General features: G+C 38.3%; 1 protein-coding gene across 1 annotated transcript; it reads left to right on the forward strand.

The window, feature by feature from the left end:
- Nucleotides 1–733: 733 nt before the first annotated feature.
- On the forward strand, nucleotides 734–12,871 carry LOC107685138 (chondroitin sulfate proteoglycan 4-like). The gene is made up of 11 exons (XM_016481651.1): nucleotides 734–801; nucleotides 844–961; nucleotides 2,279–2,442; nucleotides 3,134–6,652; nucleotides 6,746–7,219; nucleotides 7,435–7,611; nucleotides 8,068–8,266; nucleotides 8,357–8,488; nucleotides 8,867–9,042; nucleotides 10,421–10,598; nucleotides 10,711–12,871. The coding sequence occupies exons 2-11, from the start codon at nucleotides 868–870 to the stop codon at nucleotides 12,777–12,779; spliced, it is 7,182 nt and encodes a 2,393-aa protein (XP_016337137.1). The 5' UTR covers nucleotides 734–801; nucleotides 844–867; the 3' UTR covers nucleotides 12,780–12,871.
- The last annotated feature ends 2,958 nt before the right edge of the window (nucleotides 12,872–15,829 follow it).

Consider the following 15,829-nt stretch of genomic DNA (forward strand, 5'->3'; position numbering starts at 1 on the left):
TGAGAATAAAATATAATATATCATATATATAATCCTGTCAGGGAGAGATTCTAACCTGTAAGCTTGGTTGTGATCTGTGTGTAAAGCGGATTAAGAAACTTCATACTTAATTATTATTTCGACAAAGACAAATGAAGCGATGTAATTAGTGTTAACACTCATTATGAAAAAACACAGTGTTAAGGTTTAAGGGATGTTTTCATAGTTTATGTAGTGTGATTGCGCCCCCTAGTGGTCCTTGTAAAAAATAAATGAACTGTTTTGATTTCTGCAAAGAGGGTGACCAAGCACTTGCTCATCTTGTCTACAGAAATCAAAACAGTCCATTTATTTTTACAAGGACCACTTTATCAATTCAACATCTTCACACCAGTAAACGCAGATGTTGAATATATTATATTTTGACTGATATTATATAGCCTATATAATTATTTATATAATAACATTCATAATTATTTTATATTTATTATGATTATAAATGCTGGTACTTTTAAATGTATGCTATATTTATAAAACATGAAAAATAACAAGTAAAACATCAAATAGACTACATATAAAATATAATTTAAAAATATTAGTCTGCAGCTTTAAGATTTCACCACCTTTCATTGCTGTTACAGTATGAAGTATAAGCATACTGAATAATATGAATGAAGAGGCGGGGCAATTTCTGAGACTGTGGTGTTTTCTCCGTAATATATGGCGTGAGCGCTATGAATATGCATGAAGGGGCGGGGAAACGTTGTTTACATGATGGGTTTAGATGCAGGTACAGCGATTTAAAGTTAACAATGATTTAAGGTCGCGCAATGGACGTACTCTGGGGAATATTAACTCAATAAGGCATTACATTTGAATTGATCTGAAATGCTACGAATCATGTGGATTCACATTTCCTTTGAGCAAAAGTTTTTGTGGCGCGTGTTTGTGCTGCTCTCTTTGACTGGAGAAGCTTTCGGAGGTGAGTAGACCAACGAAATTAGTAATATAATATAATATAATATAATAATATAATTAATATCATATAATTTAATGATTTATTTTGAGACTAAAACTACATACAGGCCTAGTTTTGTTTTAATTAGTTCATATATCTCTAGTTTCGTCTCAGTAGAATTTCAGTTTGGCTTCAATTATTCTGTTCATAAAATATAAACAATCATTTATAAACAGCTCATTTGGATATAGTGACATGTATGGAGTAATTAATGCCTCGCTGTACAAAGTCACTTCTGCACATGCCTGATATGGGATTAGATATAATCCGATCTGTCCAAATTCATTTTGTTTACTTGCAGCATGAATTGAAGCGACCTTCCCCAGTCCTAAAACAGATAAGAGACAGTAATCCGCAATTAAATGCATTTTTAAAAACATCTTAACATTTCTAGAAAGATGAGATAATGTTGCTTTAAGCGTTTAAAAATATGATCCCCCGTGTTCATGACTTAAATACTTTTATGAGTGTAATTCTTCTGTATTTAAGTTATAAATATTTTGTTTGGGTAAAAATTATTTCAAAGTTATGGAACTTTCATGCGATGTTTCTTTATCCCAGTGTCCATAATGCATAAAAAGTGCTTTAGGATGGATGTTATAGACTGAGGTGCATGACTAGTTTATACAGTAACTTGGACATACTTTTACAATCTGTCCCTCACAGGTTGAATAATCAAATTTGAGCAATTGAATTAGTAAATATTCCCCGCCCTACTAACGCAGTAGCCTATGGTTTGCATTTTGATAAGCATGTTCATCCCCAGTCACTGTGCTTATCCATATTGACTCCTTTGACACAGTGCTCTAGAAATTAAGCTCTATTATTGTGCTCTAAAATGCATTAATTGAATTCTGATACAGCATTAGAGGGCTGCAGGCACAACAGCACTTAGTCTAAACTGCATTAGGCACAGAGCAGCTGTCACAGAGCTGTTCAGGCCAATAAAACTCTTAATTTACTGGGGACAACAGCAGTATCTAATTTAACAGATACATACAGTATGTAAGAATAGTCCATGCACTTGTGAGGAGAGACAAAAGCTTGTTTTAAGGGGATGAAATTAAGTAATTTAAATTTGTTTTATTTCTCAAACAGCAAGACATCTACTCTCTGGCATTTTGTTTTAAGGAATGTGTCCTTTGCCCTTACTGTTGTAATGTGCAAAATGTGTAATGTTTATGTATATGCTGTATTAAGCATAGTATTATAAAACACATGCATCAATAGGGGTTTTATGAAAGAAAAAAAAAACTAATCCTAGTACAAATGGCCTTGCAGCTTCTTTCTATGGAGATGGGCTTGTGCATTTGAAAGCAGTTGAGTTGTCAAGTCAGACGTCTTTCCATGTGCGGTTTCGAACCTCCAGACCCAGTGGCCTGCTGTTCTTGGCAGCTGGGGAAACGGACTTCCTCTGGGTTGGGCTGCATTCTGGCAGAGTACAGGTGATTAATTAAATACATTACATTTAAATGATTTTACTAAAAAGAGGTCTTCACAAACAACACTATATGTAGGTATAGACTTTATTGTAATGTGTAATTTGATGTTTTGTAACTTTTAATTGCATATTATTCATTAGTTTCTCTTATGCATTTTCTAGAATAGAGTGCGTATTAATTTCAGTGATGAGCCAAAAACAGAAATAATATTTTGGCATAAGAATACAGTACAATCATTGTCTGAGATCATTGCAGTTTTGCAACTGCTGTAAGAGGCTGAGATTTGAAATGTTGCATATGTTGATCAGTTCAGATGAATTTGCTAAACTACAGTATGTTGGATTCTTAAAAATTAGTGTTCTTCCTACTAAGCCTAAACTTATACCCATCTATGGCAGTTACATTTATCTGACTTGTAATAAGGTATGCACTCAATGCAGATATTTTGTGCCCACAGGCAAAAACAAAAGGCAAGTGATTTCATGTTGCTTCCAGACAGAAAAATTCTGTTCATAGTCTAAACCTTCACATGCATCACTGTACTGACAAGTCTTTTTTGCTGAGGAACACTGACATGGTAACTCTGTTGCCTGCAGTTAATGTAGTATGAGTTTCTTAGCGATACCGGGAGTAATTAGCTTTTAAAAGATTATTTCCTACATTACTGTAAAGATATTCTGTCCATCTCTGTCAGGTGCAGATTCAGCTTGGATCTGGGGAACGGACTGTTCGGCCTGAGAGGGGTATCCCCTTAAATGATCTGACCTGGCATACAGTAGAACTTCAACATGATCATGAGAACATCACGCTAACTGTGGACAAAAACTCTATAACATCTGTTAAGATGCCAGGACCTGACTTTGAACTGGATGTCCAGGATGGACTTTTTGTTGGTGGTGCTGGGGATCTGGAAAAATCCTACCTCTCAGCAAATGAAATTCCTTTTGGCTTTCGGGGATGTTTGGATGAGATTCTGTTCAATGAGCATAACCTCCTTTCCTCCCTTAGACCTTACTCTGGATACAAAATGATTCATGAAGTGTCACTTGGTTGCAGCCCACAGTTTTCAGCCACTGTCAACGATTCAATAAGTTTTTTCAGTTCCAAAGCATACATGTCCCTACCAACATGGGACGTACCCCAAGAAGGTATATTTGAATGTGAACTGCATACAGTACATTCAGAGGGGATCCTTTTATACAGCTCTGTGGGTCACGGTAACTATTTTGCCCTGGAGATCCAAAAGGGTCACCTTGTTGCTATCATTAAAATAGGTGTAACGAAGACAGCATTGCGTTCCTTGATGGTCGTCAATGATGGGGCATGGCACATTTTGCAGCTCTATTTGTCTCCTTTGAATCTTCACTTTACTTTGGGTTTGGAGATGCACAATTCTAGCTTTGGGATAAATGCCAGTGCGTTACAGTTTACTGGACCTCTGTTCCTAGGTGGGGTCGATGTCAGCACTTACACAGAAGTCCAAAAGTATGGATTGCTCTCTATGGTAGGGAAGCGCATAGGAGGAGGGTCATTTAAAGGCTGTCTTAGGAATATCAGGGTCAATTACCAAAGGATGGGCCTTCCAAAAGCATTGGTCACCAAGGATATTTCAGTTGGTTGTGAACCAGAAAAGCAGCTTGGACCCAGTACCACAAGTCCATTAGTTATTACCATAGATTCTGAAAATATCACAGATGTCCTATCTGGGATGGACAAGAGAAATTTCCTTTTACTCAAGGATTTGGAGGTTCTTGAAGGCGGACGGGCAGCACTTGAGTCTAAACACATTAAGATTAACCTAGAGTTCCGTAAGCTTGGGATCCGTCAGTCGCAGATTATGTTTCGCGTTGAAGAGCAGCCGGTCCATGGGCAACTCCGACTGGATATTGACCCTGATCTGGGTGAGAACACCTTCAGTATTCTGGATCTCTGGCATGGAAGGGTCATGTATGTCCATGGAGGATCTGAGGACCTACTTGACTTTTTCATGTTTTCCATCTTCACCAATGTCAATAAGGAAGTGCCTAGCTATCTCAAAGGGAACCGTCTGCACAGATTTAACATCAGTATCACACCTGTCAATGATGCTCCTGAACTTAGCCTTCCTGAGGGCAGTCTCTTCATTCTGCTGGAGCACTCAAGACGTCATATGAGCACAGATGTCCTCAGGGTCATCGACCCTGACACTAATTCCACACACCTGATGTTCTCAGTCCTTGGAAACCTGAATGCTGATTCAGGCTTTCTAGAGATCGAGGAACACCCGGGCAGAGCAGTTACCTCATTTTCCCGAAGTGATCTAGAGCAGGGTAAAGTGAGTTATGTCCACAAAGGTGTCAAGAACTCCAGAATGGCTATTAGGGTGAGTGATGGGGACAAGGTAAGCAACACAGTGGTACTCAGGATCATCACTGTTCCCCTAGAACACAAGGTTGCCAACAACACCGGAGTAGAGGTAACCCAAGGTGAAGCAACGTTTATTAGTAACAAACATCTTGCTGTGCAAGTCAATGTTCCTAAACAAGCCGTGGACATTCGCTATGATATCACAGTGCCACCAGTCTATGGTGAGCTGCAAAGACTGCATTCAAGTGGGCAGTGGAAGCAAACAAGCACATTTACACAAAAACTTCTGGAAAAGGAGCGTCTTCGATATCTCAGCACCTTCCATGGGACGCAGCAAAGTAATATCACTGACAGTTTCAAATGCACAGTCACAGTCGGCTCAGTCATTACGGACGAGTTGTTGTTTTTGATTAGAGTACACTGGATTCGTTATAGAATCACCCGAAATAAGTTGGCGATAGATGGTGAACAGAAAGTCACATTGACAACTCAAACATTTCATGTTGTTACCAAGGGTGCAAGAATTTTGGAAAATGACCTTCACATTCGTTTATTGACATTACCAAGGAAAGGACATATTCTTCTCGATAATAAGATTTTAAAAAAGAACTCTACTTTCAGTCAAGATGACATTACTAATCACAAGTTGCAATATGAGCTCTTAGAAAGGCCACACGATGATACAAGGGACATGTTTCACTTTCAAGTATTCTCGAAATTTGCCATGTCAGGGATTCATGAGTTCAAAATCACTATCAAAGCAGATATTCAGAACATCATTTTAAAAAATCATGGACTTTCTCTCTTGGAAGGGGAGAGCAAGGTCATTACTAAGGCAGTGCTTTTCTCAGAGACACCCAGCTCCAGAGCAGTACACTACACTGTCACCAGCAGCCCTAAACATGGGATATTGAAGAGAATAAACCTCTCTAATTCTTCTGCCAGCAATGACAGCATAATAGAGTTCACCAATCCGCACATTTCAGAAGAACACATCTTGAATGTCCATGATGATAGTGAAACCACCCATGATGCATTTACATTCGTGGCCTCTTTTGGCTCTCTGAAAAATAAGACCCGAGGCACAGAGGGCACATTTATTATTTCCATCCAGTTGGTTAATGATCAGAAACCCATCCGTGTTGTGGATAAAATTTTCCATGTGGTACGTGACAGCCAGCGGTTGCTTACACTGGAAGATTTGTGCTACCATGATGCTGACACAGACTTTAATGACAAAGATCTGCTTTATACCAGACGAAAGATCCCTATGGGTGAGCTGGTCCTGGTAAATGACACCACACACAAGCTTTATCAATTCCATCAGAAGGACTTAGAAGAGAAGAGAGTGCTGTTCATTCACAAAGGGGTGAGTTATGGACGCTTTGTCCTCTTCATATCTGATGGGAAGCACTATACATCAACACTACTTGAAGTGTCGGCCCAGGATCCATTTGTTAAGGTGGCAAACAACACGGGTCTATTGGTCCAGAAAGGCCAAATGGCCAATTTAGGAATTGCTAATTTCAGTATCTCCACTAATATGGATGTCAGGCATGATGAAGAAGTGGTCTTTGAGGTTTTCCTACCACCAAACCATGGGACTCTTTACTGCAATAGTATAAAAGCAAATACTTTTACACAACTTGACTTGAAGATAGGTCATGTAATGTATCATCATGATGACAGTGAAATACTGAAGGACATTTTTAACTTCACCAGCAAGGTTAAAGGCCTCTGTCTGGATGCAAGTGTGCTAGTTAAGGTGTACCTTGAGAGTCATCAAAAGCCCCCAAGGGTTATCCACAATAACCCAATTGTGGTGGAAGAAGGAAAGCCTGTCAAAATCAACAAGGAAGTTCTCCAGGTTAGTTTTACTTCATTAAAATAATTTTTCAGATAACTTGGTTATGAAATGTGGACTATTATCTATTTGATGTGCTTATGTGGTGTGTTCCAGGTTGTTCATGAGGATAACAAACCTTTTGAGATTGTGTATACTGTGAAGGTGGCACCCACTTATGGTTTTCTGCGGATATCTATGCTAGAAGAAGATCACTACCGTGGCAGTCGGGAGAATCCCATCCAAAGCTTTTCACAGGGTGATATCAATGAAGGGCATATTCAGTTTGTTCAAACAGAGCATGGATATGTTAATGACTCTTTCTCACTTGACGTAACCAATGGCGTTCTAACAGTCCGTGACCTTGTAGTCGTAGTGGATATTATACCCTTGTACATCCCACTAGAGGTGTCCAATATGACCCTGATAGAGGGTTCTTCTAAAGCTCTCACTCAGGACATCATCAAAGTTGTCAAACAACACTTTCATGGACTCCAAATCTTCTATCTTGTAACCGAGGGGCCTCATTATGGACGAATTGAACACTCAAGGATCCCTGGCGTTCCAATTCCATCTTTCACAAGGGCTCAAGTGAGTTTCTGTTCTTCACTTGTTTACTTTGTTTCTCTTTACACTCATATAACAAAGGTTAAAACAAGGCAATACATTTATCACAGTTTATATAAGTCAATTAAATACGTATATATATATATATATAATCATTATGAAAGGATAATATTCACTAGTAATGTATTCACTAGTAGTTTTTATAATAAAAAAGAATTGTATACTTTCTTTTGCCACAGGCTGAACAGGGATACATATTCTATGTCCATGACGGAAGTGAGACCGTGGCTGATAATTTTACGGTGGTGGCCAGTAATACAGATATCCGGAAGCAAAGCTTGCCTTTTGTGGTTTATGTCAATATAACATCCATTAATGATGAACCTCCAATTGTAACTGTCAACAGGATTCTCAAGGTGAGGTTTTTCCTTTAAGCTAATATGTATTCTACTCATATGTATAGTATTTGTGAAATTACATTTTAAGTTATATAAAACAAACAAAACAAAAACGGACATCAAAACAGTAAAACATGACTGCAACCTTGGTTTTTCAAATGACAGATTTTATCTTCTTCCAACAGACCCAAGAAATTTGTGCACTAGCACTAAAATAGTGGTACAGTTAAGGAAATTTGGCACATATTCTTTTTCCATTTACATCATGGGGAAAAACAAAACAAAACACTGGTTAAACTAGCTTAAACTGTGTAGGCCTAGACTTTCGATGCCCCCTTTCACCAGCAGGAGGCTCAGTAAACACATTCTGAAATGGCTGCTGCTGGAAAAAAAATAAATAGTTATAGTGAAAAATGTTTAACCTCACCTGACAAAACATGACCAAAACTGACAGCATCACGGTTCTTTCATTAGGTGTGGGAAGGTTCTGTGACAGAGATAACCACCGAAGACCTCAGTTCTGAGGATCCAGATTCTCCTCCTGAGAGCCTAGAATTCATCATCACTCCACCAAGTAATGGGCATCTAGCCCTGAAGAGCGCCCCCTCCAGGCCTGTTCTGAACTTCACCCAAGAGCATATCCATCATGGCCAGCTGGTGTTTGTACATAATGGTTAGTTTACGTTATAGAGTGCCCCCATAAGATTTGATAATCGATTGTCCTTGATCTCTCAGTAGGTTTGAGGTGTTTATGTTTTGACAGGTGCCCTGTCAGGAGGATTTCACTTTCAAGTCAATGATGGGGTGAACTTTGCTCCAAGGCAAATCTTCAGTGTTGCAGCCCAATCTCTGGTCATCAGCTTAGAGAAAAATCAAGAGCTCAGAGTTTTCCCAGGTTTGATTTTAATGTGCTTTATTGTAGAAACTTAATTAAAGTTGCTTTGCAATGATTTGTATCGTGAAAAGCGCTATACAAATAAACTTGAATTGAATTGCTTTGAAGAAAAAAATTCAGGACTTCTTTGTTGTCGCGTTCTTCAAATAAAACTCAAGAGCTATTTTATACTAGAACCAATGTAGTGCTGTTAATATGAAAAATTATACACTTTTTAGTAGAAATGGGTTAGTAAGGGTGCCTTTCAAATGAAGCGATAGGGTAGCAAAAGAACAAGATATTGTAGCAGACTGCAGCAACTGGACTGAATTGTAAGAAGTGAAGCTCAGACTAGCCTAATCATTGAAACAGTAATGTATTTCCTGTATCCTTCTACAGGTTCTTCAAAGTTAATTACCGAAGATGAGCTGCTGATAATCACAAATGACTTTGATGATATTTATGGGAATCGCACCATCACGTACACTGTGACCTCACCTCCAAGATTTGGTAGCCTGATGTGGAAACACAATGAAAATACCACAGAAACAATCTCATCCTTCACCCAAAACATGGTATTTATGAAATCTGCTTCTGAGTTTAGTTGGCTGATGTTAAAATGTGTACTTCTTTTCAAAAGTATGTTCACATGGCAGTGTTTTTCAATTCCAGAGAGGAATTGATGCAGGATAGGTGCATTGCTAAGACAAACTCAAACTACGTTTGAGCTAGCGAGTTCTGTTAACGTTTATCGTTTTAAATGCTTTACCACAGATTTCATCCAGCATAGATGTTTAGAAGATATATATTATTTCAAGGTCGCTTTTTCAAAACAATTCAATTTCATGTAACATTATTTGAGAATAAGATAAAGTTGCTCATACACAAATTGTATTGTGGTATATCTGTATGGCCAACAACTTAAGCAAGTCTGCACATACCTCCTGCATGTCATTGTCATGACATCATCACCAGCCCATATCTGTAGCCCAAATTAATTTATTTTTTGGCATCACAATTTTTGTTTGGGCAGTAAGAAATTCAGATGTAAACTTCACTCTCTTGCATGTTATCTGAGCCAACCATACAAAGGAAATGCTAGAACATAGTGCCTACACTTCCTCATCTCCTAGTGACTTGTTCTTTAAGCTGATTTATTTTTAAAATGTGATATTAAATAGCATTTATCCACCTTTTTCCTGAACGTGGAAGTTTCTAGTCAAATTAACATATTTTCCGAGCTGATAATATAACGGTAAACCTATGAAAATAGTTTTAAAAAGCACACGGTGCCATAGTTTCATCATTTTACAGTGTCACAATGCCCATCTTTTTGCAATAACTCAACTGTTATAGTTTAATAATGGGTAGATGACATGAAATGGTCTGAGGTTATCTGCATTGAAAACACATGAGCGCACATATCCTACATACAGCTCCCGATCGGGGCGAAGTTCGGGGGATTTTGTCAACAAAATGATAAGAGCACATTATTTTTAACACATTATTTTATTATTTTACACACAGTATTTAAACTTAGGCACTGCTATTAGGCACTGCCATGCTCGTTTTCTTATGCCAGCGTTTATCATAGAATGCAAGGCATACACTGCCGGACACGGACAGATTTGCTTTTGCACAAAACAAGTACTTTACAGGAATTCCTTAAGCTTATTGCTGTTACTGTGGCAGCCAACAAAAGCACAGCTAAACCCTGCGCACATTTGTATATTTAGTTATATATATATATATATATATATATATATATACTGTATATATGTCTAATTCAGTCTTTTTACCCCATTTTAACATGGATTTCTATGGAGACCGGAACACGACAGCATCCAAACGGAAGTTAGAATCCATCATGGCAGCGCTCATCGGTTACTCAGGAAAAAGGTGGATATGATTATTCTAACTTATAAATAAACTAAATGACTTCTGTTATTTTAGGTGAAAGAACGTGCTCTGCTGTATGCACAGACTAAACCTGTTGCATGGACCGCTACAGATTCCTTCACCTTCACTGCGTCATGCCCCCCAGCATCCCTCCAAACTCACACCTTTAATATCCACATCTCTTATGAAAATACGGGCCCAGAGCATAGGAGTGCACTCTTAACAAATACTGGTAATGATTTCTGACTTCTGGTGATTTTTATTTGAAAAACAAATGAAAAAACAAAACAATTATTATGATTACCTTTACACTAATAACACTAACATTCATATTTATTATTCAGGTGCTGTTGTCGCTGAGGGTAGTAGTGTTCTCATTGATAAACCAAAATTGGATGCCTCCAACCTTTTTGGAAAGTTAGATGAAGCAGAACGTAATTTCTATGAGGTCTGGTACGAAATCACCTCTCCACCCCACCACGGTACAATTGTTGTCGGTGAAAAGAACCTGACACACGAAAGACCAAAGTTCTCTCAATTCAACCTGCATAAGCATGGAATAATTTACGTACATGACGACTCAGAGACCACTCATGATAACTTCACCTTTGACGTGTGGCTAATCCCCAAAGGAAAGCTTGCTCAACGACCTCAGAATGCAGATTTTATAGTATCTGAAATATTTAACATTACTGTGACCCCTATTAATGACCGGCCTCCTGTGCTCAAGACAGGATCCCCTAGACTCAAAGTGGTCAAGGGGGACACCGTGACGTTGGATCCTGAGAACCTTTATGTGGAGGACCAAGACACTCCACCTGAGGAGCTTTTTTATACTGTAATCAGCAAGCCCAAAAATGGCTTCCTTGCTTTGGAGGGTCAGCTCAATAAGTCTGTCAGCACCTTCACCCAGGCTGATGTAAATCATGGAAGGGTGCACTTTGTACAAAAAGGGGAACTTTCATCAGGGGTCATCTACTTCAGTATCACTGATGGATTCCACAGACCACTCTACAAGCTCTTCAGTGTAGAGGTAGAGAATATCACCATCAGTGTGGTTAACAACACGGGACTGACTCTGCTGCAAGGCCAGACCACAGTGACTCTGACATTTGAGAACCTGGCCGCAGTGACCAATGAGAGAGATGCATCCATTAAGTATTTAGTCACAAGCCCACCAAGTCATGGGAGCCTCATGGTTATGGAAGAACCAGTCACACACTTTGACCAAAAGGACCTGCACACTGGCAGAATATTTTATAACATGACTGACCTGTCATCCCCTCGAGACTGCTTTGAGTTCATGGTTTTCACATCTGAGAGTAACCTGACCAACCAGGTGGTCAACATCACAGTCAAGCCACTGATCCACCTTGGAGAGCATGTCAGGATCCCAGATGGCATCCCAGTGAAGCTAAGAAAGGACGTCCTGGATGCAACAGAATTGGCCTCCCTTAGTGCTAGCGATCCCATCTTTGAAATCCTTGAGCCGCCAAAACATGGCAAGCTAGTCAAAGTCACATTTGACCTTGGAGGAGCCTCTCACTCGGTGGAGTCGTTCTCGTTCAGGGATGTGGAACAAGGCAGAGTGGCCATTGAGGAAAATATCAACTTCCACGCCATTTATGGCAACACAACAGCAGCCAGGTACAATGTGACAGTGGTCCATCCACTTAATGACTCATTTGTTTTCCTTTTGAAGGCAGCCAATGTCCAGCCTGCCAGGGGCGAATTTGTGTACCTAGTATTACCTTATGACCCCATTACAGGGAAGCATATACTTTCAGAGCCGACCAAGTTGCCGACTTTGAACAGAACAGCAAATGTTCACATAGATCCATCAACAAGACCACACATGACTGCTTCAAAGCTGAAACCTCGAAACCATGGGGGGAACCACACACGAAGCAGATCTACGGTTCCTCATGTGCCCCGTACCACCATGGGCAAGTTGGACCCCTCCACGAAAAATACTTTAGTTAGGATGGAGTCTTTACCGAGACCTGCATCTGATCCCTTGCTCATTATCCTGCCACTTCTGGCCTGCCTTCTCCTGATTGTTATTCTTGTGGTTCTCATACTTGTCTTCCGGCACCGCAGCGAAAAGCGGGCCCACCCGGCAATGATACAAGAACTGACGGAGAACCCTGGTGAAGATATTTTAGCCAGAGGCCCATATCTGGGTCAGCCTGAGAGAAGTCTTGCTGTTCCTTCGGTTATAGTAACTCCACTCACTCCGAGTTGCCCTGGTAGTCCTGTTTTACAGGAAGTACATGACGCAGCCTTGATGCCAGCAATTGAACAAGCTGTGTCTCCATTTCTCCTTTGCAAATGGAGTCCACTTAACCCTGATTCTGCCCAGCAATGTTCACCAACAACACCATCCCTTAAACAAAACCAACACTGGGTTTGACTCAACTCTTTTTATCACATCCAGATGTTGCTTGAACCAAATTTGTGAACTATCACTGTGCATGACCATCATCTGAGCCAAATCTCAGCATTACTGGCTTCAGTTTCATACCATACACTGAGAAACTTAAATATCTAATCATACTATTGCTGGAATTTGGTTTTTAACCTTGTACATTGAAAGTCTCTTGGCTTAGTATCAAGGGAAAGATCGCCAAGTAACTATAATTTTAACATTCATTTTTTATGTTAGTCCTATTGTTTCAGTTTTGTCTGGCCACAGCTCAGATGTTTTTGTGGTTTTGATAGGTTGTTTTTGTTTTGTTTTGTTTCTTACAAAACACAGATAGCCACAAAATCGTATTACAGGGTTACAATATTTTGCAGTTACATTTTCCATTATACATACTGGTAAAAAAATGTATAGCCTGAATGCACTGTAAGTCGCTTTGGATAAAAGCATCTGCTAAATGCATAAATTATTATTATTAAATTATTATTAAATTACATTGTCGGAAAAAAATGTGCAGAAATGGTACATTTAGCTTGTCACTGAGCAGTACCCTGAAAGGTACACTTTTGTACCTTCTCTAAAACTATTAGCACTAATATGCACCCTTTATGGGTAGATAAGGTACAAAAGTACACCTTTGAGGGAACTACCCCAGTGACAAACAATGGGTTTTTGCACATTTCTCTCATAATGGGCTACAAATAGAAACAATTTTTTAGAGAGCAAACACCACATATATATATATATATATATATATATATATATAATATGTATCTTGAAGCGTTTACATCAAATGTTCTTGGTTTTATAAAATTCTGATATAGGTCATTATTGTACTTAAGCCTTCATGTAGTAACAATTCATTATTGTTTTAATGATTATAAGATTGCTTAAATAATAGTATTGTTATTACATTTAAGCCTACAGGTAAGTAGAATTAGAGAAGGTAAAGATTTATCGTTCAGTTTATTTGTAATTATATAAAGTGCAAGATATAGAATAACTACTACTTCTACAAGATAACTAAACTGAATATTTCTTTCACATTTCCTCTCTAAATGATAAAAAAAAAACACTATAGATTTATGCTGTAACCCAATGCCGTATGTTTATTTATATGGTAACATTTGCTGTAGACATTCTGAAGTCTGTCAGAATGTAATGAAATTGAAGAGAGAACTGAAACTACTCAAAGGTGCTTTTTAAAGAAGTGTCTAAATGTAAAAATATTATGCTGACCACAAAAACAAATCCACCCTCAGAAATATTGCACCACAATTTTTACATTCCTATCAAGATTGCATTAGCAGGATATGCAACAGAAATTTGTTGCTATCGAAAGGTGAATAATTCAAACACTCTGTAACGCCTAGTTTGCTTTAATGATGAATATGCTTCAGACCCACATCTCTTTTTAATTATTTTATATTCTTCTGAAGTGAAATACGACAATCTGTATTTGTTATCTTGTAATTTACTATGGGCTACAGATTTATGAATGTTTACATGTACGTGTCTGTGTGGCAGATAAAGTATCTCTAAGTTTAGATATATTAATGTAAAAATTATTGTCATTACATGTATAAATCTGAAATTATAATAAAATTATTGCTTTTTCTATAATCCTTTTGAAATATAACAAATAAATATTTATTCACACAGTATATAACATAGTAGTGTAGTTATGCATTGCATTACATTACTGATAATTAATATAGCACCAAATATCGATAAAACAGTGGTTCATAAAAACACAAATGAACAGTGTAGTCCTTCTTTTTCTTCTTAGAATTATTTTATGCGCAATATGTGTGGGCTTGTTAGTGATCAGGGTGTGGGAATAAATTCTTCATGATTAAGGACCTGAGTGTGTGGACAGAGAAGCCTAACTTTAGCTCTGATAAATAATTCAAACACAGTGAGAGATTGACTGCTCCGGACAGCTCTGGTTTTTCCCCCTAGTAAGCACAGAAACTAATAATGGTACAATCTGCTTCAAGAGGTCATTTGATTGGAGCTCTGAGGGCTGAGCATGCTACTCTTCATTGATAGTTGATTATTTTTCCGCTTTTATTCTTTTTTAAATGGTTCTTTTTAGGTGACGGACCACTTAAAGAGTAAAACAAAAATTGCGGAACCCCTAACAACCCAAATCTCAGGTGGGGCTCTCATTGCTCACCCTTTTCACCAGTTTGCTTTTGTTCTTCTTTGAAATGGACTAGACTGCTACTGTTACTGAATTTACACAAGTCAAATATTTGCAAGCTAAAAATTTGGAATGAACATTTACTTACATTGACGTGAGTTATATTATCGAAGTGAGACAACAGAAACAATTTGTCAAAATTGATGTTAACACAAACAGTTGATTGTTGTATTACTCATAATGAATTGCTATGAGTTGATTATTTGGTTGATTATTTCAATGTTTGTGCTTTTTGTCAAATACATATTCAAATTAAGGTCGGTTTTGTTAAACCAGCCAATAACAACTGGCAGACCACTGGGAATCTTTCACGGACCACCAGTGGTCCAGAGTTTGAGAACCACAGTTACATTTTGAAGGTTTCACTTCAATTTTTCTTCCTCATACAGCTGGTAATGGTCTTGAGCTCTTAAAATATATCCACTAAGCTCTCATTTGCTGTAGTTAAACTAACTAAAATACTTACGCTGTAACAAGGAAGAAAAAATCTAAACTGAATAATGAAATTGCTAGTAAACTAGTACCGTGAGTGATCCCCTCTGCCTCGTCTGGAATGTCCTCTAGATAAAGAGGGTTCAGCCCATGTTTTCTAGGTCATTGTTCCTTTGCACTTCTCCTCCAGGGCTGAGAAAATGTGTCTCGTCTTTCTCTTGCAAACTCTTAATGTAAAACAGACACAGGCCTCTCCCTCAGAGCAGATTAGATAAAGGTTAATAAAAGTGTAACTTGCAGAGACTGACAAGGATCATAAAGAACCATACTTGACAGACCGACACAATAAGACATTCAAATGCATTATGTATCTTTATATCTGTATTAAAATTCACTGGAA

The sequence above is a fragment of the Sinocyclocheilus anshuiensis genome, unplaced genomic scaffold (genome assembly GCF_001515605.1).
Source record: "Sinocyclocheilus anshuiensis isolate Anshui unplaced genomic scaffold, SAMN03320099.WGS_v1.1 scaffold914, whole genome shotgun sequence".
Lineage (NCBI taxonomy): Eukaryota > Metazoa > Chordata > Actinopteri > Cypriniformes > Cyprinidae > Sinocyclocheilus > Sinocyclocheilus anshuiensis.